At 37.0% G+C, this 27,907-nt stretch overlaps 1 protein-coding gene across 3 annotated transcripts in view; it reads left to right on the forward strand.

The window, feature by feature from the left end:
• Positions 1-27,907, forward strand: part of LOC309803775 (3',5'-cyclic-AMP phosphodiesterase 4D) — a 575,480-nt gene that overhangs the window by 277,205 nt on the left and 270,368 nt on the right. The window contains exon 1 of one of the 3 annotated variants that reach the window (XM_082620484.1): positions 2,285-2,992. The exons of the other annotated variants lie outside the window; for them this stretch is intronic. Coding sequence (XP_082476610.1) covers positions 2,928-2,992 — 65 coding nt within the window. The 5' untranslated portion in view covers positions 2,285-2,927. Of the gene's footprint in view, positions 1-2,284; positions 2,993-27,907 lie in introns of those variants that run through there. 3 annotated transcript variants of the gene reach the window in all.

The raw sequence follows: 27,907 nt of genomic DNA on the forward strand, positions 1-27,907 counted from the left end.
GAAGCTTTGAACCTTCTGGTTAGTCTCATATGTTGTCAGATCCCCACTACTTAAACTCAGTTTCTTTGGGCACAGGGATGATATATTAGTCATTATGGGACTGTTACACAGTGTTTAGGAGATACCCAACAAGTGGGCTAGGATTTTCAGAGATAGATTCTTGGAATACGTGTAACATTGAGCAGCACACAGGACAGCACTAACCTAAAGAGGTTAAAGACGTGTCTGTGACAGGGAAGGGAGTGCCGGTGAGCTAAGTGATCTCACTGGGACAGAGAGCCTTCTGGGGGATGGTGGAACACAAGACTGACTATTTCAGGAGAGTTTAACACACAACATTCAGACATTACATTTTGTGATCACTGTCATTTTCTTTCTGAAATGACAATTAGAAGATATTTGCTGGACCTTGCATGATAGAGAACAGTGCTTCAAATAAGTAATAGTAGTTGGTTACTTTTACTCAGTCTGGGTTTTTTTTTTTTTTTCCCCACATTAAAATTCCAAGAAAAAAAGATAAACCTCTTTTTGTAAGCCCCCTCCCTCTGAAAAATGAGTAGGTCCCTCAACTTTCTTTTGAATTTCTGAAAGTATGTGATTGGTTAACCTGCCTTAAAGTGGCAGCAACATGTTAAACATGGAACAGAGCCAAGAATCCATGAAGGTCCCTGAATAGTCATAGGAAAACTGAAAAGCTTAAGGAGATAACTATATGTCAAGAAGTTTATTGGTATTTACCTGAAGAGGCCTGAGGGTCACTCAGAGGAGACTAAATAATAAATGCACCTTGAAGTGTGACCAGGGGAGGAGCTGAAGTGTTTGTTGTAATGGGCAGCCAGAGGTCTGGCGGGATGCCTTACTACATTAATTTTCCAAGTCCTTTGGGTGGGTCACAATTGCGCTAAAACATCCTGCCTGCAAATGCTAAATAAATACCAAGTTCACGTCAGACTAGAGAACCAACGTACTAACTAATGTCATTTAAGAAGTCAGAATGCTTAAATTATTTTTCACTTGATAGTTCACATCCAAAATAATTGAAGTTGGCACACCCAGAGAAATATATATCCTCGGTGTAAATGTTTAGAGGGATGGGGAGGGAGGTCAAATCCTCTTCTCTTAGAAGCAATTTGAATTGTTTTGTTTGTTTTTTGTGTGTTTTTTAAAATTTTATTGGAGTATAGTTGATTTGCAATGTCATGCTAGTTTCAGGTGTACAGAAAAGTGATTCAGTTATACATATACATATTTATTCTTTTTTCAGATTCTTATCCCATATAAATTATTACAGAATATTGAGTAGAGTTCCCTGTGCTATACAATAGGTCCTTGTTGGTTATCTATTTATATACAGTAGTGTGTATATGTTAATCCCAAGCTCCTAATTTATCCCTCCCCCCAACGTTTCCCCTTTGGTAACCATAAGTTTGTTTTCAAAATGGGTAGGTTTAATTATGTTTACTATAATAGAAAAGTTTTTATTTCAGATGTAGGAGGTGGGGCAGGGGTTGGTCTTCACAATAAGGGATGTTGAGGTGATATGATATAAGCTTCATTCCTTACTGAAGAACTGTTAGGAATTTGCAAACCCAGAGTCTTGGTATATATAAATCAATGAAATGTGCATATGATTTTCAAAATGAAATAAGGTTTAGAAAACATTGTGCAAGGAAACAGCCTCAGTACATGCAGCCACTTGCCTAGCAGAAATTCATTAGATTTTTCAGTTTAAACATCACAGCATGACCTGATGCAACGTTGCCTGCTACATTCTGTTGGATTTTTAAGAGGCAGTTTGTGTCTCTACAACCAAACCCAAAGTGTGACATTTCATTAAATGTGCTCAAAATGAACAGCTGCTAAGTTCCCCAAGTCCTCTCAACTTTGCTTTTGACTAGAAATTTTTAGTTTTCAGTGCCAGACTTTGAGAAAATGATTTTTTTTTTTTTGAGGGAGGAAAAACAAGTCTGTGGAAAAGGGGTGTGTCCCTTATGAAGGTGCTCAGGGAGTCTTACCCTGAATAACACAGACACCTCATTTCGCAGAGGAGGAAATGGTTTTATAAATTTTGAGATGTCTTCTGCCTGCTTGGCTGCTTTACACTCCAGGCCTCTGGTGCTGATCTGCAGCGAAGCTTTATAAGTTTCAGCAGTTGACGAGGCTGGCTGGGCGCCAGGTCTTTTTTTTTTTCCCCCTCTCACTTCCCTGCGATGTTTTGAACTGCCTTCCTACAGACGTCATACAGCCCTTGAGGAATAGTTTCTGCCTGGTGAGACTGAATGATAGTTCTCATTCACAAAGGCTTGGAGTCAGATTCTAAGCAGGGGACACAACGGAAATTACGTTCACAGGTACAGCAGCGAGCCCAACTCAAGTGTGGAGAGCTTTGTTCCCTCCATGACTTATTGGCTCCCCCGGGAGAAGAGTGTTTTCCTGTGGTCGCCCTGAAATGGAACTTCACTGACAGCTCTGTGGTGTTACTGTACCTCGCGGTCATTTTCGTTTCCTTTCTCTCTACCTGAGCACTTTTAGAGTGTCAGAAACCTTTAAACCTTTTATTGCGGAATTGCAAAAAGGATGCGATCAAGTGGCTCTTTCACTGTGTTGGTTGCCCTTGTGACCAGATGAAGAATAGATTCAAAATCCAGTTCCTCCCTTGGCAATGCAAAACAGAAAACAAACTGTCACTTAAGACCAGCCCGGTGCTGGCATAAATTCAATATGAAAGAGGAAAAAGCTCCTATGTCTTAGAAGCCTCCCTCTGTTCTGGACTGGGGACAGGAGCTGGACTCCGGGAAATTTAGATTTCTTCAAACAACCTCCTTTGGAAATGGAATATATTTCAAGCCATCTTTGTCAAAACACAGCTGAAATGTATTAATCAGAATACTTGAAGATTTTTTCTTTCTTTTTTTTTTTCCTCCAAAATGAGCATTATTATGAAGCCAAGATCCCGGTCTACAAGTTCCCTGAGGACTTCGGAGGGAGTGTGGTAACGTGCTTTTCTCTCCTGCTTCTCACCTTCTTTCCTTTTAAGATTGACGTAATAGTGGAGCATTTAGTAATTGCTGACTCGGAGGTTCAAGAGTTAAGTGTGATGTTAAAGCTTTGTAAGAAAGAGCACACTGTTGGTGACACTTTCATTCTCTATTTTGTGCCTGATTTTGTCTGTTTTAAAAACAGTGGTACTCACACTTTTTTTTTTTTAACTCCACGTGGACCATAGCAATTCATCTGGTGACAGTTTTTAGAAGAGGAAGGAAACTTGCAAAAAACGTTGGGAGTTTAGAAAATGAAAACTTGTCATTTTTCACCGCCTGATCAGGCTGTGTGTTTTCTTATGTTTCTTGCCAGATGCAAGCAGGCTGGTAGTTGACAGTCTTTGCCATGGTCTTTAAAAGTAGTACCTTGGCTTTTAGCACATGTGTGTTAGCGTAATTAATAACGTCATATATTTTAATCATATGAACCAACTTGAATTTAACTATGACTAAATGTATATCAAGTTGCTTATCATTCAGGAATCTCCTACGTTTTATTTTGTGAATATAGTGTTCCCTGATAATTATGATTTTTGGTAATTTTAGTGTTTTCATCCTAACAAAAAGTATGTTAATTTCAATTTATTGCAGTATTTAATTCTACTATTTCCTCATTATTGTTTGATGTAGTCATACACACATGGTCCTTAAGGAATAGTTTCTCAATAAAGTAATTTTTGTGTCTCAAATAGTTATTTACAAAAATATTTTTATGGCTGTTTCAGAGGTTAATTTTCCTTTGTTTATCTTAGTGATTGATTGTAAATAAATAAATAAGCTCACCTTTTTGAAATGGAAATAATCCTTCAGACAGGAGAATTAAAAGCAATGATTGAAGGCAGGTGTTGGGGATAGGATGGAAGCAGGCAGGTAAAATGTATTACATATAATTATGTGAGCAGGCAAATACATAAATAAATACTTACATTATTTGCATAAGGAATTCAGCCCACATTTATGTGATTGGGTTATCATTTGCTGTTATTGTACTAGTGTTTTATAGGGGACTAGAATCAAGAGTTGTCCCTTCAGTGGTATTTCTGTGAGTTTTAATAAACTATAGATGCAGATTTCATCTCATATCACTTGTGATTTTTTAAATAAATATGTGCAATAAATTCCTCCTTGAGTTTATTTAAAGAAAAGGTTGCATCTGCAAACAAATTTGTATGGCTCTTTTATGTCAAGTAATAAATACTGGGAAATAGTTAGAAACCTTCTATTAGTTACCATAGCTAATATAAATTTCTAATATAAATGGGTGATCAGAATTTATAAAATTCACTTGTGATTTCTATCCTCTTATACGTGAATACATAGTATTTAACCAACCTATTTCTTATATTTGCCTAGAATGCTGGGAGACATTTCCAAATTCAGGGTTCAATCAATCAGCAACAGTTAGTTCATTTCAGGAGTCTAGTAACATTGACATCCTTTACTCTTCTGAGAGTGTCATGGTCTATTTTTATCCACAACTATTCTATTTTATTATTCTAAATTATAAAAGATATCATCATAGATAAATAGGGCCACAATTCAAAGTATATTTTTAAAAATATTGATTTATTAATGTGTATATTGTTCCATTTAGTTTTAAATAGTTTGCGTAGTGTTTGGGTCAGAATGGTGTTTATGTAAGAAATAAATGTCTCTCTTTATGCTGATGATTCCTAATGGCACACTACGGAAACTCCCAGTTATTAATCTGACATCTGTCTTATTAATAATATAACTGTTTAGGTATATCACTGCTACCTCTAAATCATTTGACCTGAGATTGTAATTGCTGTAATTAGTTTAACTGTTTTATTATCCCTTTTATCATTCAAATTCTATGCATACATTTATCGATTTATATTTATATTTTTAAATAGTAGAATCTACATAGATTATATGTCACGTGTATAGAGGAAATATACATGTGTATGTGTATACGTATACATCTGATTAGGAGATTACATGGCAAACTCCTAATGATATTATATACCCTTCCTCTTAATTCATCTACTTAAAAAACACTCCTTACTTATAGTTAAAATTCTATTAATTTCCAAAAATAAGATTAAAATAATCTTGAAATTAACCTGTTTCCTGATTATATAATATTGTAAATATATATAAATTTAAAGTATTAGATAACAAGAATATATACTAGGTAGCTTTTAGCACGTGTTTTTTTTTAACACCTTTATTGGAGTATAATTGCTCTACAATGGTGTGTTAGTTTCTGCTGTATAACAAAGTGAATCAGCTATACATATACATATATCCCCATATCTCCTCCCTCTTGCGTCTCCCTCCCACCCTCCCTATCCCACCCCTCTAGGTGGTCACAAAGCACCGAGCTGATCTCCCTGTAACACATCTTTATATGTGTAGATGTCTGTATATCTGGTAAACAACAATTTGCTCAGTGTCTAAAGTATGGCAGATAAGCATTTCAATACTGTACAGATGTGATTTTCTGAATAACATTGCTTCTTAGATCAATAAATGATTTCTCTTTTCTATTAACTCTCTCCTCCTAAGGTTATAAAAGTTCGGGCTGGCTGAGAATTCTTATTTTTGGCCTCATGACCATAGTAAGAGTATTTGAGTAGACTAAAACTACTAGTTTTCTAACTGAGAATAAAAAGATGTAACAACAAAAATATTTTGGAGGGAAAATTACTTATAACCCCCACTATCCCATCCTCAACTCTTCTCATTTTTCACTTAACTTACATATCTTGAACAGTTGTAAATTCTGTGTTCTGCTCTTTCATTTACATGTCAGCGTGTACTTTTGTAATAATAATACTTCTAGCTTTCATTTTATTGAGTATCTCTTGTGAATGTGGACTCTGTGGAGAATTTTACATACAGTATCTTGTTTAGTCCTTATAACAAAATTGAAAGGAAGGAGTTGTTAACCCATATTTTACAGATGAAGAAATGAACCTAAGAGATAAAATAACTTGAACAAGGCCTTTTAACTGCCAGGGAGGGCTGGGATCAAACCCAAGTCAGTCTGCTTCAGAAGCAGTGCTCTTTTTATTTCAGCATTTGCCTCCCTCTGCTGTCTATCTAACTACCATTTTTAATGACTGTAAAATTATTCATCTTATGACTATATCTAAATGCACTAAAATATTTGGTTAGATATTGGGCTATTGAAGAAATAAATTGGAAGTTGTCTTTTTATAGGTGTGATAGCCTACAAAGTTTAAGGCTGATGTTGGGCGTTGAAAAATGACTATTTGAAAAACTTTTGTAATTATTTTCTACTGGTAGCAAATAAGGTTCTCCGTTCCCTATTAAAGAGAAATAAGAAGCAAAAGTCAGTGCTTCTCAGTTCTGAATAAATAGATCATCTTTCCAATTACATTAGCAAGTTTTACTTTGTTCTCTGCAAGCTCTGTAAGGCTTCAGGTAAGAAGCAAGTACTATGTCTCAGACTTCGTATGAAGTTTCATACTGTTTTAAGCCAGCTTTGAAAAAGATACACAATCTTCCTTTTTACATCTTTTATTTTACAGGCTTTTGTAAATGGGAAAACAAATGGAATTTGCATACTTTCTGCCTGTTCAGAATACACTGACTTGGCTTAGGGAAGTGACTATTTTCAAGATTGGTTCAGAGTTTTGAACCTGCAATAAACTTTTTTGATCCTATTACCCAAGTTTGTATCATATCTGGTATATAATACACCTAGAGATAAACAGCTTTGAAGAGAAGTGGTTAAGATACCTTGAATATTATTTAAAACATAAAAAATGTGTTAATGCCAGGGAAGCACAGAGTGGATCACAGATAGGTTTACTCTTTAAAGTCATGAATTGTAGAGAAAGCCATTTGTCCACTCTACGTCTAACTTGCTTTGTGTCCCTGGAGAAGCCACCTAGTCCCTCTATAGCCAGGTTTACTCACCTGTCAAATAAAGGGAATGAGCTAGATCAGTGAATTTCAAACATGTATTTTCAATGAACACTTTTTACAAATGATATGCTAATATAAATAAGGAAATGTGTACAAAACATTTAAAATTATATGTTTATATTTGGTATATAGAGATAAATTTTTTTAAAGTATATATGTATGGTATATATAAGTAAATATCTATAAACATACATAAAACAGCCACTGAGCTAGCACCTTTACTGTCCACCCTTGCAGTACCTTTAAAGAGCTTTTTTGAAAACCACTTTGCTAATAAACTACGATGATCCTTTATAGTTCTACTTTCTGTAGTGCTACACTGCCACTGGAGAGTCATTTGTGTTTTCCGTATCCCTTTGTGGACTGGGATAAACTTGCTGGTAATTAAACTTCCTGGGAAGTTCAAATAACAACAGTTCAAAGACTTGAAAGACTTTAACATTAGGGGAAAATTCTCATTTCTGGGAAATCACAGAAGAGTTCTAGTTAAGAGCCATTCATTTTATTTATCATCTTCTTAGTTTCTACAAATTTATTTTAAACTTGTTTTGGGTGGGAAAATCATTGTTTATTACATATACAGATAGTGGACGTCAGGAGTACAGCATGGCAGTTGATAAAGAAATGCTGAATTAGTATTGAATTCTTTAGAAGAAAGATGTTTCTTTAGTTTGGGTATTGACAAAATGGGGTTTTCAACCACTTTTTCTATCATGTCACTGGTGACTAAAGGTCGTAGGTTAAATTGCCCTGTGCAGCACTCTCCTTAGCTACACTGCAATCTATAGACTCCACATGAACAGAACTGGCTGTGGTTATGTGTGCAGCAACACTTACTCCGACCTGTAACTCTACTCTTTTCTTCCCCAACACCATGGTGTTGGCCCCATCACTAAAACCTGCCTTTCAGCATAGGTTTTTACCTAATAAGGTCCTATTAGTCCCTCTGTCAGTCATTCCAATCATGTAGTGAATTTTATCAGAAGGAGTGAAGATATGAACGTAATCATGGGTATAGGAGTAGTTAGTCATGGATCCATCCAACTGTTACTAGCAAGATTGAGAAAAGTAGATTCTAAGATGAAGCTGAAGAGATTCAAGGAGATTTTCCTTAGGGAAAGATGCCTGAGAGATATGTATAAACATTCTGAATAATAGTAATACTAAACAGATAGAATTGCAAAAGCCTGGATAAAGGTAAGAAGAATGGGACCTGGTTGCTATTAACTAGGTTGGTGAAGAATATAGTCAGAAAGAAAGCACAGTCTTAATGAAAAGCCAATGTAGATTTTTAAAGGAGCTCCTCCAGAGATTATCCAACTTCTCAAGAGATAAAACAGAGGTGTTTTCATCTCTTGAGAAGATATATTAGAAAATGGATAGTAGAAGTAAAGGATGCTCTAGCCAAAAGCACCCAGTCTCTCCAGGGATCCGAGCCTCCAGGAAGCCTGGGGTATCACAGAGGCACAAAGACCAAAGACAGTGAGCCTGGATAAGGTACTATTAAGTGTAACCACATAAACATAACTAATGGGAGGCCATGCCTGTGATGTGTCTCAGCTCTCTAAATGCCTTGCTCTGTGGTCAAGTTTGGCCTAAACTCGGAAGTCCTTCAGAAGGATGGAGAATAGGTAGAAGTCCAGAACCTATGGATGCAGCTCTTAGCATAACAGGGGAGGTATGAATGATATATGTTTATTATCTACCTTCAGCCTTCCGTGAGGGTTGGCTCTCCTAGGAGCATCCTGGGCGATGCGTGAGGGTGTGAATTGGGGAAGCTAAGCTAAGTTGCTCTTCAGAAAAAAGTGAGAAACAGTGAGGGAAAGATTGTGGGAAAGAGCTGAAGAAATGGTTAGAGAAGTAAGAGGGACGGTCAGAGGGGAGCCCGGAAGAACTCCAGCCCGTTTTGAACCAGACATCCACCATCTGGCACCCTGCCCTGTTTAATTACACTGCCACCTTCTGGCAAAAGCTCCGATAATGAACTCGAATATGGTAGTGGGGTTTTTTGTTTGGTTGGTTTTTTGGTTTTTTTCTCCCCCTCATGTCAGCACTAAGAACTTCTGCCAAAGGATAAAGAAAGTCAACTTCAAGTCTTTCCATTTCTCTGGTAGGTGAGGGAAAATAAGAAATTAAAAAACTAGAAACTAGGCGTAGAATATATGCACACCAGGATTACAGCTTCCAAAGCTTCCTTACTGGAAAAGTGCTGATGTTTTACAACCTGCACAGTTCAGACGTTTTGTTTATATCTAATACTAATCTCCCTTGCTTAAATTTTAACCTATTTCTTCCTAGTTATCAGGGGTGGTGAATCAGTAGATTCTCCTTTATGATATTTGAAAACTGCTAGTAAGTGACTTCATGGTCTTTTTTCATTTTATATTGCAAAATATTCATTCTGAATTGTAGAGATGGACCAGTGTGACTTGTTAAAAGGTTTCATAAAACATAGTTTCAATATGTCATTGTTTTCAAGCCTCACATAGAAGAGTGTTCCCATTGTGCCACATTCTCTATCCTGTTTAAAATACATTCAAGATAAGAAATTCAACTTTCTAAAATGAATATGTATGAAATATTCGTGTATATATTCAATACAGAAAATAATAATCCCTAACATCCATGATTTCATTCCACTGCAGTGTGGTACAGAATTTCTTTTTTGTGTCAAGGGATTTATATGACCAATACTATTTTAGTTAGGATAAATTCCTGCAGAATGTGTCAACTTTTTTTTTTTTTTTGCGGTAAGCAGACCTCTCACTGTTGTGGCCTCTCCCATTGCGGAGCACAGGCTCCGGACGTGTAGGCTCAGCGGCCATGGCTCACGGTCCCAGCCGCTCCGCGGCATGTGGGATCTTCCTGGACCGGGGCACGAACCCGTGTCCCCTGCATTGGCAGGCGGACTCTCAACAACTGTGCCACCAGGGAAGCCCCCTGCAGAATGTGTCAACTTTTAACCAATGCCATTCTGGCCTACAGACAGCCACTGCTGTAATGTTTCATCTGATACAGCTTTGTCATGGAACAGCAGGTAGCTGATTGGCAGCTAGATCACCAGCTAGCTAGGACAGCAGCTCAGTCTATAGTGGTAATCGGAGTGGTGACTGTTGTAATGAGGACAGCTGTACAGTATTGAGCCCCTACTGTTTGTCAGACACTGGACTTGGTGCTGTACATGATGTAGCTCATGATGTCTTCATAACAACTATATGAGATAAAACTTGTATTTAACTCGCAGTGCTGAAGGAAACATGGTCTAATTCTAAATCCCACATCTGTCATTGTTGTTGTTCTTGTTTTATTTGCTTTTCCCCACTATCTCCACTGCTTGGGCCGCCCACGGTTCTGCCTCCTGGCATTCCAAAAGTGGTCAGTAGGCTGCTGCTTTATACCTTTGCTTCCTGTCCTAGATGGTTCAAGTTTCTCCTTTTAACCATGTGCAACTCAAGAACAAATAGCTTTTGTATTTGTCTGCCTTCTTCCTCAAGATTTGCACACAAGCCTTCCACCATGGACCATAGAGATGGATGGAGAAGTAGAAAGTGGACTTTGACCCAGATTCGTTCTCTAGAGATCTCGCTAGTTCCTGATGCGTTCAATTTATTGACCCTCTCCCCCTGGTCAGACTATAAATTGCACTGTCTTCTTCCTCTCTGGCATTTGACCAGTGAGTAGAACCATAAAATCTTGGAAATGAATGGGACTACAGAGAATAACCTATAATCTAATTCTCCCCACCCCTGACCATATTTCGGAAGTGGACAAGTTTTGCTTAACATTTCTAGTCAAGTAGGGTCAAGAAAAATGGTTAGAAACAATGTCAGTGATTTTGTGGCAACAGATTCTGTTGGAGAAATATTTTCTAAAAACAAACATGAAGTTCGAGGTGAAATAGCTAAAATTTTGTCAGCCAAATGTTTGAAATCATTTCTATTTATAAGTTGTATGGGATTTTAATGTAATTCTTAAACTTATATTTGTGAAGTTAGCTAACACCATGATAATTCTGTCATAACTTCTCAAAAAATTGGATTGGAGGAATATGTATGGAGAGGTATGGCACATGAGACCTCAGCGATCTCCTGAAGGAAATTTAAGACAGTGCTTTGACCAAAGTCCTGCCCAGATAACTGAACTCTGATCACTACATTTTTTGGAAGTCACATAGCTAATTAGGTTGCTAAAATCCATGTCTTGAAATTGTAACTTCACTCCTCTCTGTTCTCCTAATATAGTCTTCACAGAAATAAAAATCGTGGTAATTGTTATTTACTAAGTGCTTCTGTGTGGCAGGTACCAGGCTATGCATCTGACAAGAATTATCCCATGAAGTCCCCAACCTAAATCCTGTGAGGCACCCATTCTTATCATTCCTCATTTTATAGGTTAGTGAGGCAAACTTGCTTGCCCAATGTTGCATGGCAAATAAGAGAATTTCATGGATTCACATGCTTTTTAAAATTATTAAATGTTACCTTTAGTAATGATATATATGTTAATATGTCAAATGAGTTAATTAACTCAATTAAAATTAATTAAAATCCTTAGCACAGTAGCTGATTCCTCATGGGTACCAGGAAATGTTAGCTTGTATTACGCATTTTTCAAGTTTGTATATTAGTGGTACTTTTTAAATAGTCAAGAACTATAAGTGTGAAACTGATTCAGTCTATAAGGGCTTCTTTTCCATAAGGCAGTCTTCTTGGGCACACCTCAAACGGAGCACTTATACAGAAGCTAGATGTTCTGGATAAATCACATTCACACTGTGATTCAAAGAAGATTTACTTCTATTCAGGTGGGTGGATCAAAGCAGTAAACTACATAGAGAAGGTGGCAGAAGAAGAAGTCAGCAGTTGAAAGCTAAAATGCCTCTGATCTAGTTATTTAAAAATTGATCAGAATCCTCTAGGGCAACAGTCCAGGCAGGGGGTTAATCTCACAGGAATGGCTGGGAGCCTGGACTTTATCCATAGATGCATCTGTGTAAAGACTTTCTCCATGTAACCTTCCTACTTGGGGCCTCCTGGTGGTTCTGTGTTACTCTATCTCACTGCCAGGCCTTCCCTACCTCTCTAGATCCCCTGCTCCTCTTGTCCTGACATGCATTCTGGGTGGTGTAATTCATAGATTGTTATCTCCTAATTCACAGGTTGTTATCTCTGTAGCCTGCTTAAACTCCTTCTTAAGCAGATCCCAGACTGGGTAGGACTCCTATTTCGTTTATCCTGCCATCCTAGCATAGCAAAAAAGGTCTTAAGCCTCTTTCTCCATCTGTTTCTAGAAAGACAACAGGCAAAAAAGGGGATCTGTTTAGAAGATCTGTTTCTGTGGCCCAGAGTAGGATTGCTTCAGGATGAGCTGAAGAGCATAGAGGCTAGAAATGTAGTGAATCCAGTGGTTTCATGAGAGCAGTTAATTAGTATTCCATTGTCTCTGGTATCTACTTATTTTATTATGAGTAGTTACCAATAAAAATGTGTAAAAGTATTTCTTTGTTATAATTAACAACTGTACATTGGGTTAAAAAGTGTGATTGAGGGTGGAGTTAACCACCTTGAGGGAAAACACTGGGTCACTAAAGATTCCCTGAATCTCTGCTTGGAAAAAAATATGCCCAATTATTTATCTGAGTCCTTTTGTTAAAATTGCATCTAATTGTATATGAATCGGTGTTTCCATGGTAATGTAAAAGACAGAAAGCAGCAAACTTGCTGATAGCAAGCATGCCTTTATAAAGGTGTGATTATAATTGGGAAAATCATTTTACATACATACGGGTGAAATTTTACCCTGACCTAGAAATACATTGAAATTTGTCCTTAACTGTAAGGTCTTTCTCACGTAAATAACAAAAGAATTAGACAGTCCTCACTGTTTAAAAGCAAGGTGGCTTATCGCTTTCATCTGTGGTCAGTAAGTAGTAGCCACATGGAATAAAGTACTGGGAGCTGCACTGGGATTCAGAAAAAGTGCTGCCATCGATTGGTGATGCCCCCAGAGAGACGAGGAGCATAGTGTGGCTGTTTGCCATTTAAGTGGGCCTGGTGATCTCAGAATTCTTTATATCTAAACTCTGCCATTAAATTTGCATGCAAGTGAAGTTGTATCAAAAGCAGTATTTGTACATCCGTACAAATGTGCGTGTATACTTTTTAGAAATTTTTGACATGTTTTTGCTCATTTGTCACCTATGAAAAACATGTGTGCATACCATAAACCATAACAACTCTTTTTGGATGTTGCAAACCAGAAAAAGAAAGAAAGAAAAATTAGTAATTCTAATTATCAGTGGCTACCCTTATAGTCACCATCCAGATTAAAAATAATGCTACCAGTAACCCTACAGCCACCTCTGTGCCTCTTTCAGCCACTGCCTACCAGCACCAGGTATAACAACTATCCTGATATCAAAAAGCACAGAATACTATTTTCTACTTTTGAATGTTACATAAAAGGAGTAATACAGTTTGTAATACAATTTTTGTGGCTGGTTGGGTTTTTTCCCCTGCAAATAGATGTTTGAGAGTTTATCCCATGTTGATGTAGTTGTATGTAGTTCATTCATTCTCGCTAATGTATAGTTAATTAAGCAAACTTTTGTTTGAAATATAAATTCAGGGCAAAAATTATTTATGCTAATTGCTTAGATCACAGTTTGGTATATAGGACTATATGAGCATTTAAAACTGTTTTCAATTTACTGTAATCATTTGAATACGGTTTCATGTGCAAAACTCTGTTGCTTAGATTCACCCTCAATGGACGTTTCTTCTGGGAAGCCTTCCTAGCCTCCCCATTCAGAATGAAAATGCCCTTCTATGTGTTCTCAGGAGACTGGGTCCATTTCTCTAGCACAGCTCTTGAAGCATTGCAACAATGGTCAGCTTTCTTGCCTGCCTGTCCTCTGGGACTGTGAATGGGTTGTAGGGTAGACTGGGTTTACTCATCTTTGTACCTGTGCGCCCAGCACAGTGCTTGTCCCATCAGCAGCATTCCACATCTGTCTGGTGCATGCAGAGAGAACAGAGAGTGGTTTTACATCACCAAGAAAACGTTCCAATCTGTTTTTATGTTTACTTTTCTTTTAATAGATGGCACTCTGCTAGGGATTGTACTGAGTGAGTTGTGGAGACAGAGTTTACTCTCTGGGGCAAGGAATTTTGAAGTATTAGATCAGGGAGGATGTTTGCCTGTTTCCTGTGGGCTTCACCCTTAGTTTCCCACCTTCACTAGTAATTCCAGCCTCAACACTTTAACTCATTCCCTCATGAGTCTCCTGTTCTAGAATCTACACTTCCCAGTTTTCCTCAACATCTCCTTGCCTGAGTGACTCATCTCAGGACCATCAACTAGTCATGAATGGCTCGTACAGATGCTGATGTGTGTTGCACACGTTAATCAGCCAGTTGACGTGGCTGACCTTCTCTAACTCTATCAATGTAGTGGTCTCTCCATCTGAGAGACCTGCTGGGGGTGAGGACCATGACCACCACTTCAGGCTCACCCCAGCTTCATTGTCAGCCTTTTGAAACCAAACACAACTGTCCCATCAGACAGACTCCGTAGCTGGGATGTTGAGTCAGAGACCCAAGTGTGGCCTAGAGCCCTAACAAATGGAGTTGAACTCTGACCTCCAAAGTCAGGGTTAGCGTTCCTGCCTGGATTATGCACTTTTCCCACTATTAAGTTGCTTTTAGCTTTACCACACTTCTAGATTTAAATTTTTTAGAATGCTAAGAAATTAAGGCCTAATTGTTAGTAACTGAGAAAGTGATTTGTTTTTAGTGTCAGACAAGATCATCTTCTAGCCACTCGACCATGTAATCTGATTCTATAGCTTAAAATATATAGTCCTTAAAGAAGAGTTTTGTTTCCGTAGCTCTTTTATTAGTTGCAAAAGTAAACATGCATTTTTTTAATACTTTATTTTTTTTAATTAATTAATTTTATTTTGGGGGGCTGCGTTGGGTCTTTGTTGCTGCACATGGGCTTTCTCTAGTTTCAGCGAGCAGGGGCTACTCTTCATTGTGGTGCATGGGCTTCTCATTGCAATGGCCTCTCTTGTTGCGGAGCACGGGCTCTAGGCGCATGGGCTTCAGTAGTTGTGGCTCGCGGGCTCTAGAGCTCAGGCTCAGTATTTGTGATGCATGGGCTTAGTTGCTCCGCAGCATGTGAGGTCTTCCCAGACCAGGGCTCAAACCCATGTCCCCTGCATTGGGAGGTGGATTCTTAACCACTACACACCAAGGCAGTCCATAGTGCATTTTTCATTGCTTCACTTAACAATGTTTATTAACTCAGTTCTACCTCAGGCACCCTGATGGCTCTTAGAAAGACACTGATGAAGTATTAGCCCTCACCTTCATCAAATTTCCAATCCAATGGCTTTCTAAACTATTCCTGTGGGGCAGAGGATTTCTACTTTAACATTTTTCTATATCCCTGGTATATTTTTTACTTTCATGATAAAAGTACATTTATAGTTTAAAAGCGGCTCAGTTGATATCAAAAATCCCATGGTGAACAGAATAATTTAAAAACCTCACTGCTTAAATTTGGGGTGGGATTATATGAAATAAATCGGGAATATTTGATTTTTTTTTAAACCAAATATTTTCCCTGGGCTAGAGGGATATTTTCATTCTAGGTAAATTGTTTATTCACTCACCTCCTAACAAGGCCATGTCAGCCAAATTAAATATTTAAGTTCATTATATTTAAATAAGTTTTAAAACCAACAGATTTCTTTCATATTTAGATGAATTTAGCTTTTAATTTTTCAAACAGAAAATATGTAAACTAGGGAATTTTAATGTATAGAGGAAGAGAACATGAGAAGGGAGCATCAGAAAAATAGGAAGAAATGAAGTTTAAACAAAAATAACTCAGGTTGACATTTGACATAGTTTAATTTATTGCCAAAATGTGTGTCTTCACAGATAATCTCCAGGAGACTTTAGTTTTTATAGGTCCTAGTTAAGTTTTTGTTTGCTTGTTTGTTTTGTTTGTTTGTTTTTTGCGATACGCGGGCCTCTCACTGTTGTGGCATCTCCCGTTGTGGAGCACAGGCTCTGGACACGCAGGCTCAGCGGCCATGGCTCACGGGCCCAGCCGCTCCGTGGCACGTGGGATCCTCCCGGACCGGGGCACGAACCAGTGTCCCCTACATCAGCAGGAGGACACTCTCAACCACTGCGCCACCAGGGAAGCCCCCTAGTTAAGTTTTGAAAAATGTTTGAGGGCTCTATTTCACTAATAAGGGAAATAAACTTATCCTTTCCACAAATGACTGCCACTAGCTTCTTTGCCAGCTCTGTAAATAAACTCATTTTACTGTTACCATGGTTGAGTGCAGTTATATTCCTTTAAACATCTTGCATAATCCGTGGCTTCAACTGCATTAATCTAACTAAGGTCATGTCATCAAATAGGGATCTAATAGGAGCTTTGGAAAGAACTGTCAAAGACCAGATTCCATGTAGCAATCAGAAGAAAATGCCATTCGTGTCCCACTGTAGTTCAGTGTAAAGGATTTGCCCTTAGTGATTACAGCTGCCATACAAGGGGACCACACAACAATGGAAAACCTGTTTGCCAACAAAATATCAAATTATTATCAGACTTTCACGGTGAACCATATTATTACATGATTCCCATCAAAAATCTGGACTACTGGTATTTTTGTGCAATTATAACAGCTCCGGCTGTATATTAACTAGCTTTGAAATCAGTCTGACATTAGAACCTACCCCATTTAGTATACTGTAACTTTTCAGTACATATTGTGGGCAATTCCATAAATAACTTTTATAAACTTTAGCCAGTAGTCAGAAAAACTATAAGATTTTGTTTATAAACTTTATAAAGTTTATTTATAAGATTTTAATTAAATTACAAATTAATTTCTCACTTGAATCTCCTACTTCTCCCAGCATTATACCTTTGTTCACCCCTTCTTAAATGACTAGTTTTGAAATTGTTTTTTTTTTTTTCTACTTCTAGTTTTGTTCTGTTGGTGATTTGACTTCCTTTGTAAACTGTTGGTAATTTCATGTATAAAGCACAGACGTTAATCCTTTTAGATTTCACCCATGTGTTGTACCCTAATAGTCATCAATTTCCAATACACAGAGAAACATTTTAGATAATTTACTTCAACAAACTAGAAAATTTGTTCAAAGCACCAAACCTGTTTGCTTCCATGATTCATGCCATTTTTATGTTAGTGACTGTATACACAAGAGATAGGTAAAGTACGAATACAGACCTATACATGCAAGCCTGGACTTCCCCAAATCTTTAAAGTGCTAAATTCCCTTGGTGCCAATCGCTCAGGTCATTTCACGTTTGCTCAGTTGCTTCCTGAAAATTGCATAGGTATAACCAACCCTGTAAATTTCAAATTCACATAAAGAACCTCTAGCCTTCAAAGCAAGACTTAATTGAATACCAAATGAATACCTATTGTTTTCTGAAATATTTCTGAATAAAAATTGCTTTTAAAGTCTTCTTTGACTTTCTGTATTCTTTCTTAAAATATTTATTTATTTATTTATTCGTTCATTTATTATTTTTGGCTGCGTCACAGGCTTCTCTCTAGTTGTGGCATGCGGGCTCCAGAGCTCCAGAGTGTGAGGGCTCAGTAGAGGGCTCAGTAGCTCAGTATTTGAATGAATACTTCATTCAAAGTATTTCTATTTCTTTAGACCCTAGGAAAACACAGGATATGGCATCACAGAGCTGAAACTCGAGGAAGTTTGGAATTGCCAACAATAGGTCATGGGGAGATGGGGAGGGTCCTGAAGTCAGGTCAAGTTCAAAGCTAGGCTCCTCCAATTACAAGCTGGGTGATCTTGGACCCAGGGAAAAACAATCCTTGGAGTTCCTAGAAAGGCTGAATGAAAGACTTCATGGAAAGTGCTTGCTTGGCACAAAGCTGGGCACACAATAAACCAAATAAGTGTTAGCCAGCTTATTATGATTAGGAGGGAAAAACTCCTAATAATGTTTTCTTGTTTATGTTTTAATCTTAGTTTTCATGTTAGTATAGACTCAAGTTACTCTTTGATACGAGTTATTATTTGAGGATGTAAGATTTGGCCATTTAACAAAATGGTATAAGGTATGGCATGTATATGATCTTTCACAAGTGAAATGATAATGGAAATTTTACTGTAAAAAATGTCATAACAGCTCTAGGTAAAATCTAATAATTGTTTAATATGAAGATTAATACATGTAAATCTTGGCTTGATCTAAACTTATTATTCTATTAAATAAATTTACATGAATATGGAGTAAATCAACCTCACTTCCAGCTAAATCTAGCCTGAAGCCTTCTTTGACATAGCCCTCTTAAAAATAGATATTATTTTCTAAATATTACAGTATTTAGAAATATGTTACTTTGTTCTGTGCTTAAACACATATAAGTTACATTTTAATAGTAGTCTACAATGATGCCACAAGAAGATAGAGATATAAAGTGCTTTTTTATGAGAAGTAGTTCAACCAGGCTTTTTGTTTAGGACAGTTTGCTGTAGTTTTGTGTAGGGTAGTTTCTATATATTTCTATACAGACAAATACATATTTGATCTGTTCTATGTGCCAGGCTCTGGGGATGCATTGGTACCTCCCTCCCTTCATGGATCTTACTGAGTAAAAATAATTATTTTTAATTATGTCTAATTAACAAATAAAATGATTCCCAATATGGTAAGTGCAGTGAAGAGAATACTACAGAGGACTAAATTAATGTTTGTGTGTGTGTGTGTGTCCTGGAGATGTACTTTAGTTGGGTGGTTGGGGAAGCTGAGAACTGAAGGAACCCATCAAGTAAAACAAGGAGAGAAGAGGATTACCTCATTTATATGGGCCTCACATTCAGATTTCCAGTGAAAGTTGGAAATCTTGAAATGATGGGTTCCCCACTGTCAATCCTTGGTTTTTGGTCTTTGGCTGGGTCGTTTTCTAGCACCAGCCTAACCTCAGGTGCTAGAATGTTCTTGAGAGTCCTGGTGGGCTGAGGTCAGAGAAAGTGAACATCACTTAGGGATGGAAGGAGAGCCTTCTGGAGTAAAGGTGCCCCCAGGATGATATGCAGCTACACATTTCTCCTCTTAATACAAAGTTTAAGAGCCTCCCAAGAGTTGACTTGCTAGGATTGGAAAGCATTTTTTATTAGGCTTAAGATTTTCATGGCCTTGCAGTGCCTCTCCCAGCCAAGGAAACTATAGACATTCCAGAAATCACTAAGAACTACTTAGCCCTGTGATCACACTTAAAACATAGCACTGGCATCTGTGTTTCCTTATGGCAGATTTACCTCTATTTTAGGTAACAAGTCACTGTTGAATTTTCTCTTGCTGTGAGTATGTAGATTTCAGTGTTCTAATACCTCTATGGGCTAAATTTAAAGTTTGAATTCAAATCGTAATTGGTAAATGGATATATGTGTGTAAAAACATGGTTCTAGCAACTGGTTAGAGTAATTTTCCCAGAGGATATAATGTTGGCCTTCAGCTGATAGGAGGGTGTGTCTACCGTGACAACATGAATAGTGCAAAAGACAGAAGTTCTAACTGGTAAGACTGCTTGAGACATAAGTCGTGTTCTTTTCCCTGCCACCCTTAAGTACTTCATGAATGGATTCTATCAGTTTCAGACAGCGAGTACACTGAAACCCGTCAAAAATCATCACCACAGTCATCATCCTGTGCTCATCCTCCAAGTTTTCAAGTACTTTCTGGATCAAAAAAAACAACAAAATAATGACAAAGACAACAATAACCAAAAATAAGTAAACTAAGGCTTTAGTGTGAAATATAGCATATTGCATTCTAATTCTTTTGACAACCTAATGTTAAAGGTATATGTATAACTCTGTTACTCTGTCAACCATAAGAGTTTGTTAGTTAGTATCTACTATTCCTTGACCATGGTGAATAAGTTTCCTTTGCCCAGCTATGTCTATATAAGTAGAGATGATAATGCAGCTAAGAAGAACCACTCAAAAACAACTCCAAAATGAGCCAGAGAGAGTGGAAGGAAAAAAAGGGGAGAATGCATCCAAACATAGCCCTGAGTTCCATGGACACTCAGTAATATCTCTTTGCACCATCAAAACTTCACACACTTAAATTTTACCACGTTTTCTGCCGCCCTGATGCTTTCCATTTTTTTGATGACGGTTTTGCCTTCTTGGAATTCACATAGTCTAATCGGATCTTGACAGTTGATGTTTATCTTAATTGAAACTGAGATTTTCTTCATCCTTTTGCTCTGAGACTCCTACTTTGAGGCTGAAAGGTCACTTGAAATGTGCACAGCATTTGGGAAAACACATAATGAATTCAAATAAATTCATGCCTATTAAAAGGAGGCCTTTCGGGGGCTTCCCTGGTGGCCCAGTGGTTGAGAGTCCGCCTGCTGATGCAGGGGACACGGGTTCGTGCCCCGGTCCGGGAAGGTCCCACATGCCGCGGAGCGGCTGGGCCCGTGAGCCATGGCCGCTGAGCCTGTGCGTCCGGAGCCTGTGCTCCGCAACGGGAGAGGCCACGAGAGGGAGAGGCCTGCGTACCGCAAAAAATAATAATAATAATTAATTAATTAAAAAAAAAAAAAGGAGGCCTCTCTTGCTCAAGTTCCAGAGCTTATGTAGAATAAACCATTTGGGTTTTATCTGAATTTATTTTCAAAGGAGCTTATCGTGCTTCTTCTTTAATGCTATCAATACAGAAAATGGGAAAATTCTAAATTTTCATTTAATCTCTTTCAGAAAAATGCATTTTGCTCAGCGATTATGGTTAAACTCTGAGTTTTTACAGCTGCTACAGCTGTCAACAAATTTAAGAGGTATTCTTTGGTTACATTATTTAAGGATTTCTTTATATTGTGTATCTTTAATGTAGCAACTCCACTTTTTAAAATTTTTCTCTATCCATATGCTTGTTTGTAACTGCAAAAATCCATGTATAAAAATGTTCTGCAGCAGTTTTTATAATAGAAAACTAGGAACAGCCTAACTGTCAATCAGTATAGGGCTAATTCAACAATTTTGTACAACAGTAATGAAATACTGTGTAGCTGTGAGGAAGGTCTCTTATGTACTGGTACGGAGCTATCTTCAGACAATGTTTATTGTTATTATTACTGTGATTATTTGGAAAGATGGTACTTATATTCAGAGGTCTGCACTCTCGTTAGTTTTCTTTGTGTATCCCTTAGCGTTTATGTAAAAGCAAACAATGAGACTAGGTTCTATTCACTCCCCCTTTTTACACAAAAAGAAGCATAGTCTATACTTTCACTGTCGTGCAACTTCCATTTTTCACTTGACAATGTGTTGGTATGTGAAGAGGCTTCTTGCTTTTTTTTTTAGGAGATTTATTGAGATATAATTCACATACCATATTATTCACTCATTGAAAGTATACAGTTATTTAATTATTAGTATATTCACCCAGTTGTGCAACCATACCACAATCAATTTCAGTACATTTTATCTCCCTGGAAGAAACCCAGTACCCTGTAGCTGCCACCTTCCAATTCTCATGTCACCTGTTCTATTCCAAGCCCTAAGCAACTATTAATCTACTTTTTGGCTCTATAGATTTGCCTGTTCTGAATCTTTCATTTAAATAGAATCATGTAATATATAGTCTTTCCCGACTGACTTCTTTCACTTAGCATAACATTTTCAAGGCTCACCTGTGTTGTAGTGTGTATCAATCAGTATTTCATTTCTTTTTATGGACAAATAATATTCCATTGTATAGATATACAACCTTTAGTTTATTCATTCATCAGTTGATAGAGATGTGGGTTGTTTTCACCTTTTGGTTATCATGAGCTATGCTGCTATGAACATTTATGTAAAAGTTTTCTTGTGGAAAAATATGTTTACTTCTCATGGGTATGTACCTAGTAGAAGAATGCTGGGTCCAATGATATGTCTATGTTTAACTTTTTTTTTTTTTTTTTTTACTATTTTCCAAAGCGGCTATATTCTCACTCTTTTTTTTACAGCAGAGTTATGCTATGGAATAACTGCATCATTGTTAATTTAATTGTCTAGGTACGTTTTTAAATGAAAAAGGGCAAAGTACAATGTTCCCAGTTTTGTAAATATACAAAGACTCTCAGCCCACATGAATATGTTTTCACCCACCAGCATATTTCTGCATGGGTACTCAAGGCAATGGCAATAGTTGCTAGCTTTAGAGAGGAGATGGCTGCTCTGGGCATCTGAGGTGGAAGGGGGCTGAGTACTCACCATTTTGAATTAGAGGGATTTTTACTATGTGCACGGATTAATTTTTCAAATGAAAATGTGATTCATTATGTAAAAAGAAGAGATATATTTTCTTGGTACTCTTCTAACAAATGTTGGTCAGGCTAGAGACTTCTTTATCTGCACTTTGCATCAGTCTTCCTGCACTATGAGGTGTCAGTGCTACACAACCCATTTTCTGCCCAGTCTGGTGTCAGTTTTAGTTGTTAGGGCAAAAAATTAATGTCTGCTGTTCTATCTTTAAAAGCCAAGGTATCATTTCAAAAATCAGATATTGTTTAGCTCTTACTCTAAAATAGTGTTCCCGAAGTGTTTTATACAAACCAATCCACGTCAAAGGCAAAAAAAAAAAAAAAAAAAAAAAAAAGCTAGGGTGAGCATCTGGGTGAACCCCGGGATTGAGAAACAAGAGGAAGGTGGGTGAAATAAACATGAAAGGTGTGGTAGGTGCCGAAAGCAGGGCTGGTTAGTCTGAAGTCCTTCAGTTTCCTGTACAGTCTATCCAAGTATTGTGTGTTGGTGACTGAAAGAGGGAATCCTTACTTCCTGCACAGCATCCATCATGTAGCTCTGAAACGGTTCTTTGCTTGCTTTCATCTGTGCTTGAATATCAGATTTTTTTTAGTGTGGAGTTTTTCCAATTATGTAAGACAGAACCTATAGTGTTTTTTTCTATTTAATCTACTGGTGGTTAAACACAGTGGATTCTGGTTTCTGTCTTTGGTTAAATGAGCTTGTCTTACTGAATGATAGAAACATGCCTGTCTGCATTTGCTTGTTGATTTGTTCATTCTTGAGTTCACTCACTTATTCATTAAGCATTTATTTCTTCAGCACTGCTGTGACACGGCACCTTAGTGAGCAATGGTTCCTTCTGTGGTGCTGGGAAGGCATGATTTGCAGCTGGAGAAGAATAATTTCGCATCCTTTAATGGTCAAAATCCTTAACTACCTTTTTTTTACATATACTAACAAAACCTAATTTTGAAAACTACATGACTTTGGTTCACTTAGTTCTATAAAATGAAAAAGATCATGGCAGTGATCAGTTTTGATTAGCTTAAAAATATGTCAAGAAAGAAAGAAGAGATTCTATAAAAATAAGTCTTTAGGAATAATGTAAAATAATTTGATTTTATCAGAAATTGATAAAACAGATGTTCCTTAGGGCTAAAAAGCCTTTTTCAAAGGAATAAAACCATGGGTAAATAAATGAATACATTTTTCTTCAATCATTGTCTACATCCTGCTGTGGGGATGCGGAAAATGCTGTGTCTGGGGATGGAGGGGGGTTGAGTGACGGAATTAACAAAGACGCCACCAGAACAAACATTACATCCAGTTGACTTGCCTATTAACAATCTATTTCTGAATAGTTCATTTTTGAAGATGACTGTAACTAAAGAGAAGTCTTATCATATTTCATTTAATTTAAATATCGAGCTATCTTATTTCGCAAAATTTATTCCTTTCAAGTCATGATGCATTTTGCCTTTGGCAAGACTATTGTTTATTTTTAGAGAAGATGCTGATTAATCACAGTGTTTTTTCAGAAATAAATAGGGATTTTTCTGCCATGAGGCAACTAGTAATTCATTTACCAAATGTCAACAGAGTTAACAAAGAATTTTGTATCATAAAAACCTCACAGTTGCCTACTTTTCTCTCTCATATTAAAAAAAAGCAAGATTCTTTCACATTTTTATGTGTAATGTGACAAGAGAATGTGACTCTACTGTTGATCATGATCTAATTGCAATTGCTAAGGACCGAGGCTGAGCTGGCACTGGGTTATATACATAGTTTTGCAAGCACTGAGTGAAGAAATCCATGGTGAGGGTATCACTGGTTATTTATTTATTTATGGATCTCTTTCTATCCATTCCGTACTGTTACTTCTCCATTTACAGTTTAGATGACATGAATAATCATATGAAGCCATCATTCAGTTATTAGAAAATGGGGTTGATAAGGCATCTGTATAGGGGAAACAGTGATAGTATCTGGTTAGTCAGGTGAAGCTTGCAGAGGTAGGGTCACCTGTGTACTGTCCCTGTGCCCTGCGTGGTGGAGTGAAAACTCCCACCCAGGCTGCCAGACACCCAAGCCCACACCCTTGACCGCTCTGCTCTACTATCTTTCCGACAACTTGCCTTATGGGAAACTGCCTTAATACAACTTGTAAAAATAAAGCATAGCACAGTCGTGGCTTGCCCCCAAGTCAAATATGAAAGGTGTAATATTTCACAGATTCTAACCATGTTCAGTTGTTCAGGACTCCTTTATATTTTACTCAAATAGGAAAACGTTACTAATTTAAATTTTCTTGCCTATAATCTGCAAAATATTTACAATCAAGGCACACTAACCCTCACATATTTTCTTTTATTAAACTAAATTTTATTATAAAAGCAATTCATGTGTGCTCTAGGATCTTTTGAAAATATAGAAAAATGCAAATACAAATTACTCATAAACTCACCACTCCCCAAAATAACCATTGTGAATTCTTAGGTATTTTCTTCCAGTATTTTTCTAAGCAAACATGGTACTAATAGCAGTCATATGACTCATGTACTTTTACTTCAGGTTTATTAAAAATTTAACATTTTATCATGAGCATTTTCCCATATCATTTAATATTATTTGAAACACTATTTATATGCATGCACATATTCTACCTTAATATATTTCATAATTTAAATATTTGCCTATTGTTGGACATTTAAGCAGTTTCTAATTTTTCCCCAAATTAAAAATATTAGCCATTCTTTGAATTTTCTATTTGCCTATTAGTTGTTTTTCTCTTGTGGTCATATAGTTGTTCTTGTTGGTTGTAAAAGTTCTTTACATATTAGATATATGAGTCTTTTTCATCCCACATTTGTGGTAATTATATATTCCAGTTTTTAGTTCTTTTTTACTTTTGTTTATGGTGTTTTATATAGTCAAATCTATTGTGTTTTTTCTTTTATAACTTCTTTCTTTGCTTTAACAGTATGACTGTTTTATCCTCTACTAAGAGCAGATAAATATTTAACCATGTTTTCTTTGTGAATTCATTTTTTACCTAATTCTTTAATCAGTTTGTAATTTATTTTAACATAAGGATCTAAGTTTACCTTATTTCCAAATAGTTAAGCATATGTTCCAGGACCATTTGTTAAATACCCCCTACTTTACTTATTATTTTGTATCACATATAAAATTTTATGTGTCATCTATCATGTGTACACTTGTCAGTTATAAAATTACATTTTACAATTAACAACTTAAAAGAAACCAGTAATAATTTTAAAAGCCTATGCAGTTCATTGATAGAAACATACTATATTAAACTATTATAATTGTCTGTTTTTACATTTACCTTCAAGAACTTTTTATTGCTTGTGCCCATTTGCTCACCTTTGTAGAAACCTTTATCCTTTCTTATCTCACAGACTTGATAAGTTAATAATATTAGTATAAGGCAAAATGAGAGAGATTGGAAGCTAGAATGAGCCCTTTCATTAGGATAAAGCAGAGATTGGTGGGACCTGGTGGTAGGTGGGTGGAGGAGGTAGATGAAAGCAAGAGCACTGGACCACCCAGAGGGGCTAGGGAATTCCATCTGGCAGGCATGATGGCAATATCATCTACCAACTGCTGTTTGGGGACAAAACATACTAGTGTCCTAACAAGTGGCTCAAAGCAGGTGATTCTTAGAAATATATGCCCAGAGTGTGGACAAGACAACTTACTGGAATGTGGAAAGAAAATGGTATATTTTTTTCTCATCCTCTCAGAATTTATCTTTGTAGTATATTTCATAAAGTAGATAATATTTTGGTATAGTAATGCAAGAATATAACATAACTTATTAAAAATAAACACCAAATGGAGGTGCTTGCATTTAGAAATGTGCTCTCCCATACGATTGGAGATCACTGGTCTAGATCATGTGACCCCAGGGAGGTCTATAAACCAGCTTACATTTCAGGGATAGAATAGGAACAGAACAGCCAAGCCTATCTCTGGACATCATATGAACTGAAGTCTCAGAAAAGGAAGACAGGCACACGGAACCAAGGAGGAAGCCAGTAATGAGATGAGGCATATATTCGAAGTGACCATGGCAAGTGTGATGCCATCTCCCAGAGTGATGCTGAGGGGCTCCTAAATTCGCTCCTGCTTAAAATCAAAATTACTCCTAGAGAACGGGTAGGAGCAGAGCAACAGGTGAGGTTCAAGTGACCTCAGGTTGCAGAACCTGCGATCCAGGTCACCTTTCAGCATGTTTCCATTTTTCAAGCAAGTTTCTAATATATAATAGAGGGTATCTTTGACCAATAATGTAGCTAGGGCTACATTCCATTTCTATTTAAAAAACATCCATCAGTCAAATGTTGCACAGCAGATTTCATGCATGTGAAAAGCCATTGTATTCAGTTTGGGCAAACTACCCCACCCTGGTCTTCCGGGAGTGTCCATTGTGGAGGCTCTGGGAAGCTGAGATTGCCCTTCCAAGTGAGTGAATATGGGCAGGACCTATCTTTTAGAAGATAACCATCAGGGAGAGTATACACTCTAGGGTGCTTGTTTAGCTGTTGGTTGAGGGACTTTGTTTTTTCCCATTTTGATCTTGTATCAATTAAGGGTAGACTTTAAGCTGTACAATAATATATTACAGAAAAAATAAGGTATAAATCATCTTTAAAATAAAGAATTACATTTCCTGCTTACTTAGAGTTTAACTTCCAAAATAATTGATCATTATTGCAAATTAATTGTTAGTAGGAAGTAGATGAACACTTCAGCCTTCACTCTAAAGTATTCTAATTTCTCTCTTGAAGTAGCCCATGATTCAACCTAGAGTCACCACAGTATACATGCATAGTGTACAGATCATGAGAACAGCTCTTTAAGAGAACTCTGTGACAAAGTATAAAACCCATAATTTTCACACTTTGAAAATTGCTTTTGCTTTGCATAACCATAAAGGGAAAATTAATATTTTTAGCTAAAATAGTGAATAAATGAACATTAGTCTTTGCTTTTCCTAGATTTTAGCCACATAAACATTTTACTATAAGAAGGTATTTATACGTTCATGTCTTTATTCATTAAAACTATTTGTTGAACAAATGCTGTGTGCTAATGTGACCTGTGTTCCGTTTAAAAGTAGGAGAGATGATCTGGTCATCTAAATTATGTATCTGAGTGGAATATTTAACCTATCACGATGTTGCCCTTTTAAGGGATTGTTTACTGTGTGCCTTTTAATGGAAGAGCATTCACTAATTTAACAAGGGTTGCAGGACACATGTCATTAATTAGCTCAGCTCTCATGGCTGTGGGGTAAATAGTCCCGTAAATCAACTGCTCTTACAGTCACTAATTAACTGACTTAGTTTCATGGCAGAGGCATGTATTTCAATTAGACTGTGGTTCCTGTTATGATCAAATGAGGTCAAGTATACACAATAATGTGAAAAGTAGAGCACACCAAAGGGGGAAAGTGGCAGGGGTGGTGGTAGTGGTGGGGTGAATTGGGAGAGTGGCATTGACATGTATACACTAATATGTGTAAAATAGATAACTAATAAGAACCTGCTGTATAAAAAATAAATAAAATTCAAAAATTCAAAAAAATAAAATTGAGGT

The sequence above is a fragment of the Mesoplodon mirus genome (genome assembly GCF_964341445.2).
Source record: "Mesoplodon mirus genome assembly, chromosome: 5".
Classification (NCBI taxonomy): Eukaryota; Metazoa; Chordata; class Mammalia; order Artiodactyla; family Ziphiidae; genus Mesoplodon; species Mesoplodon mirus.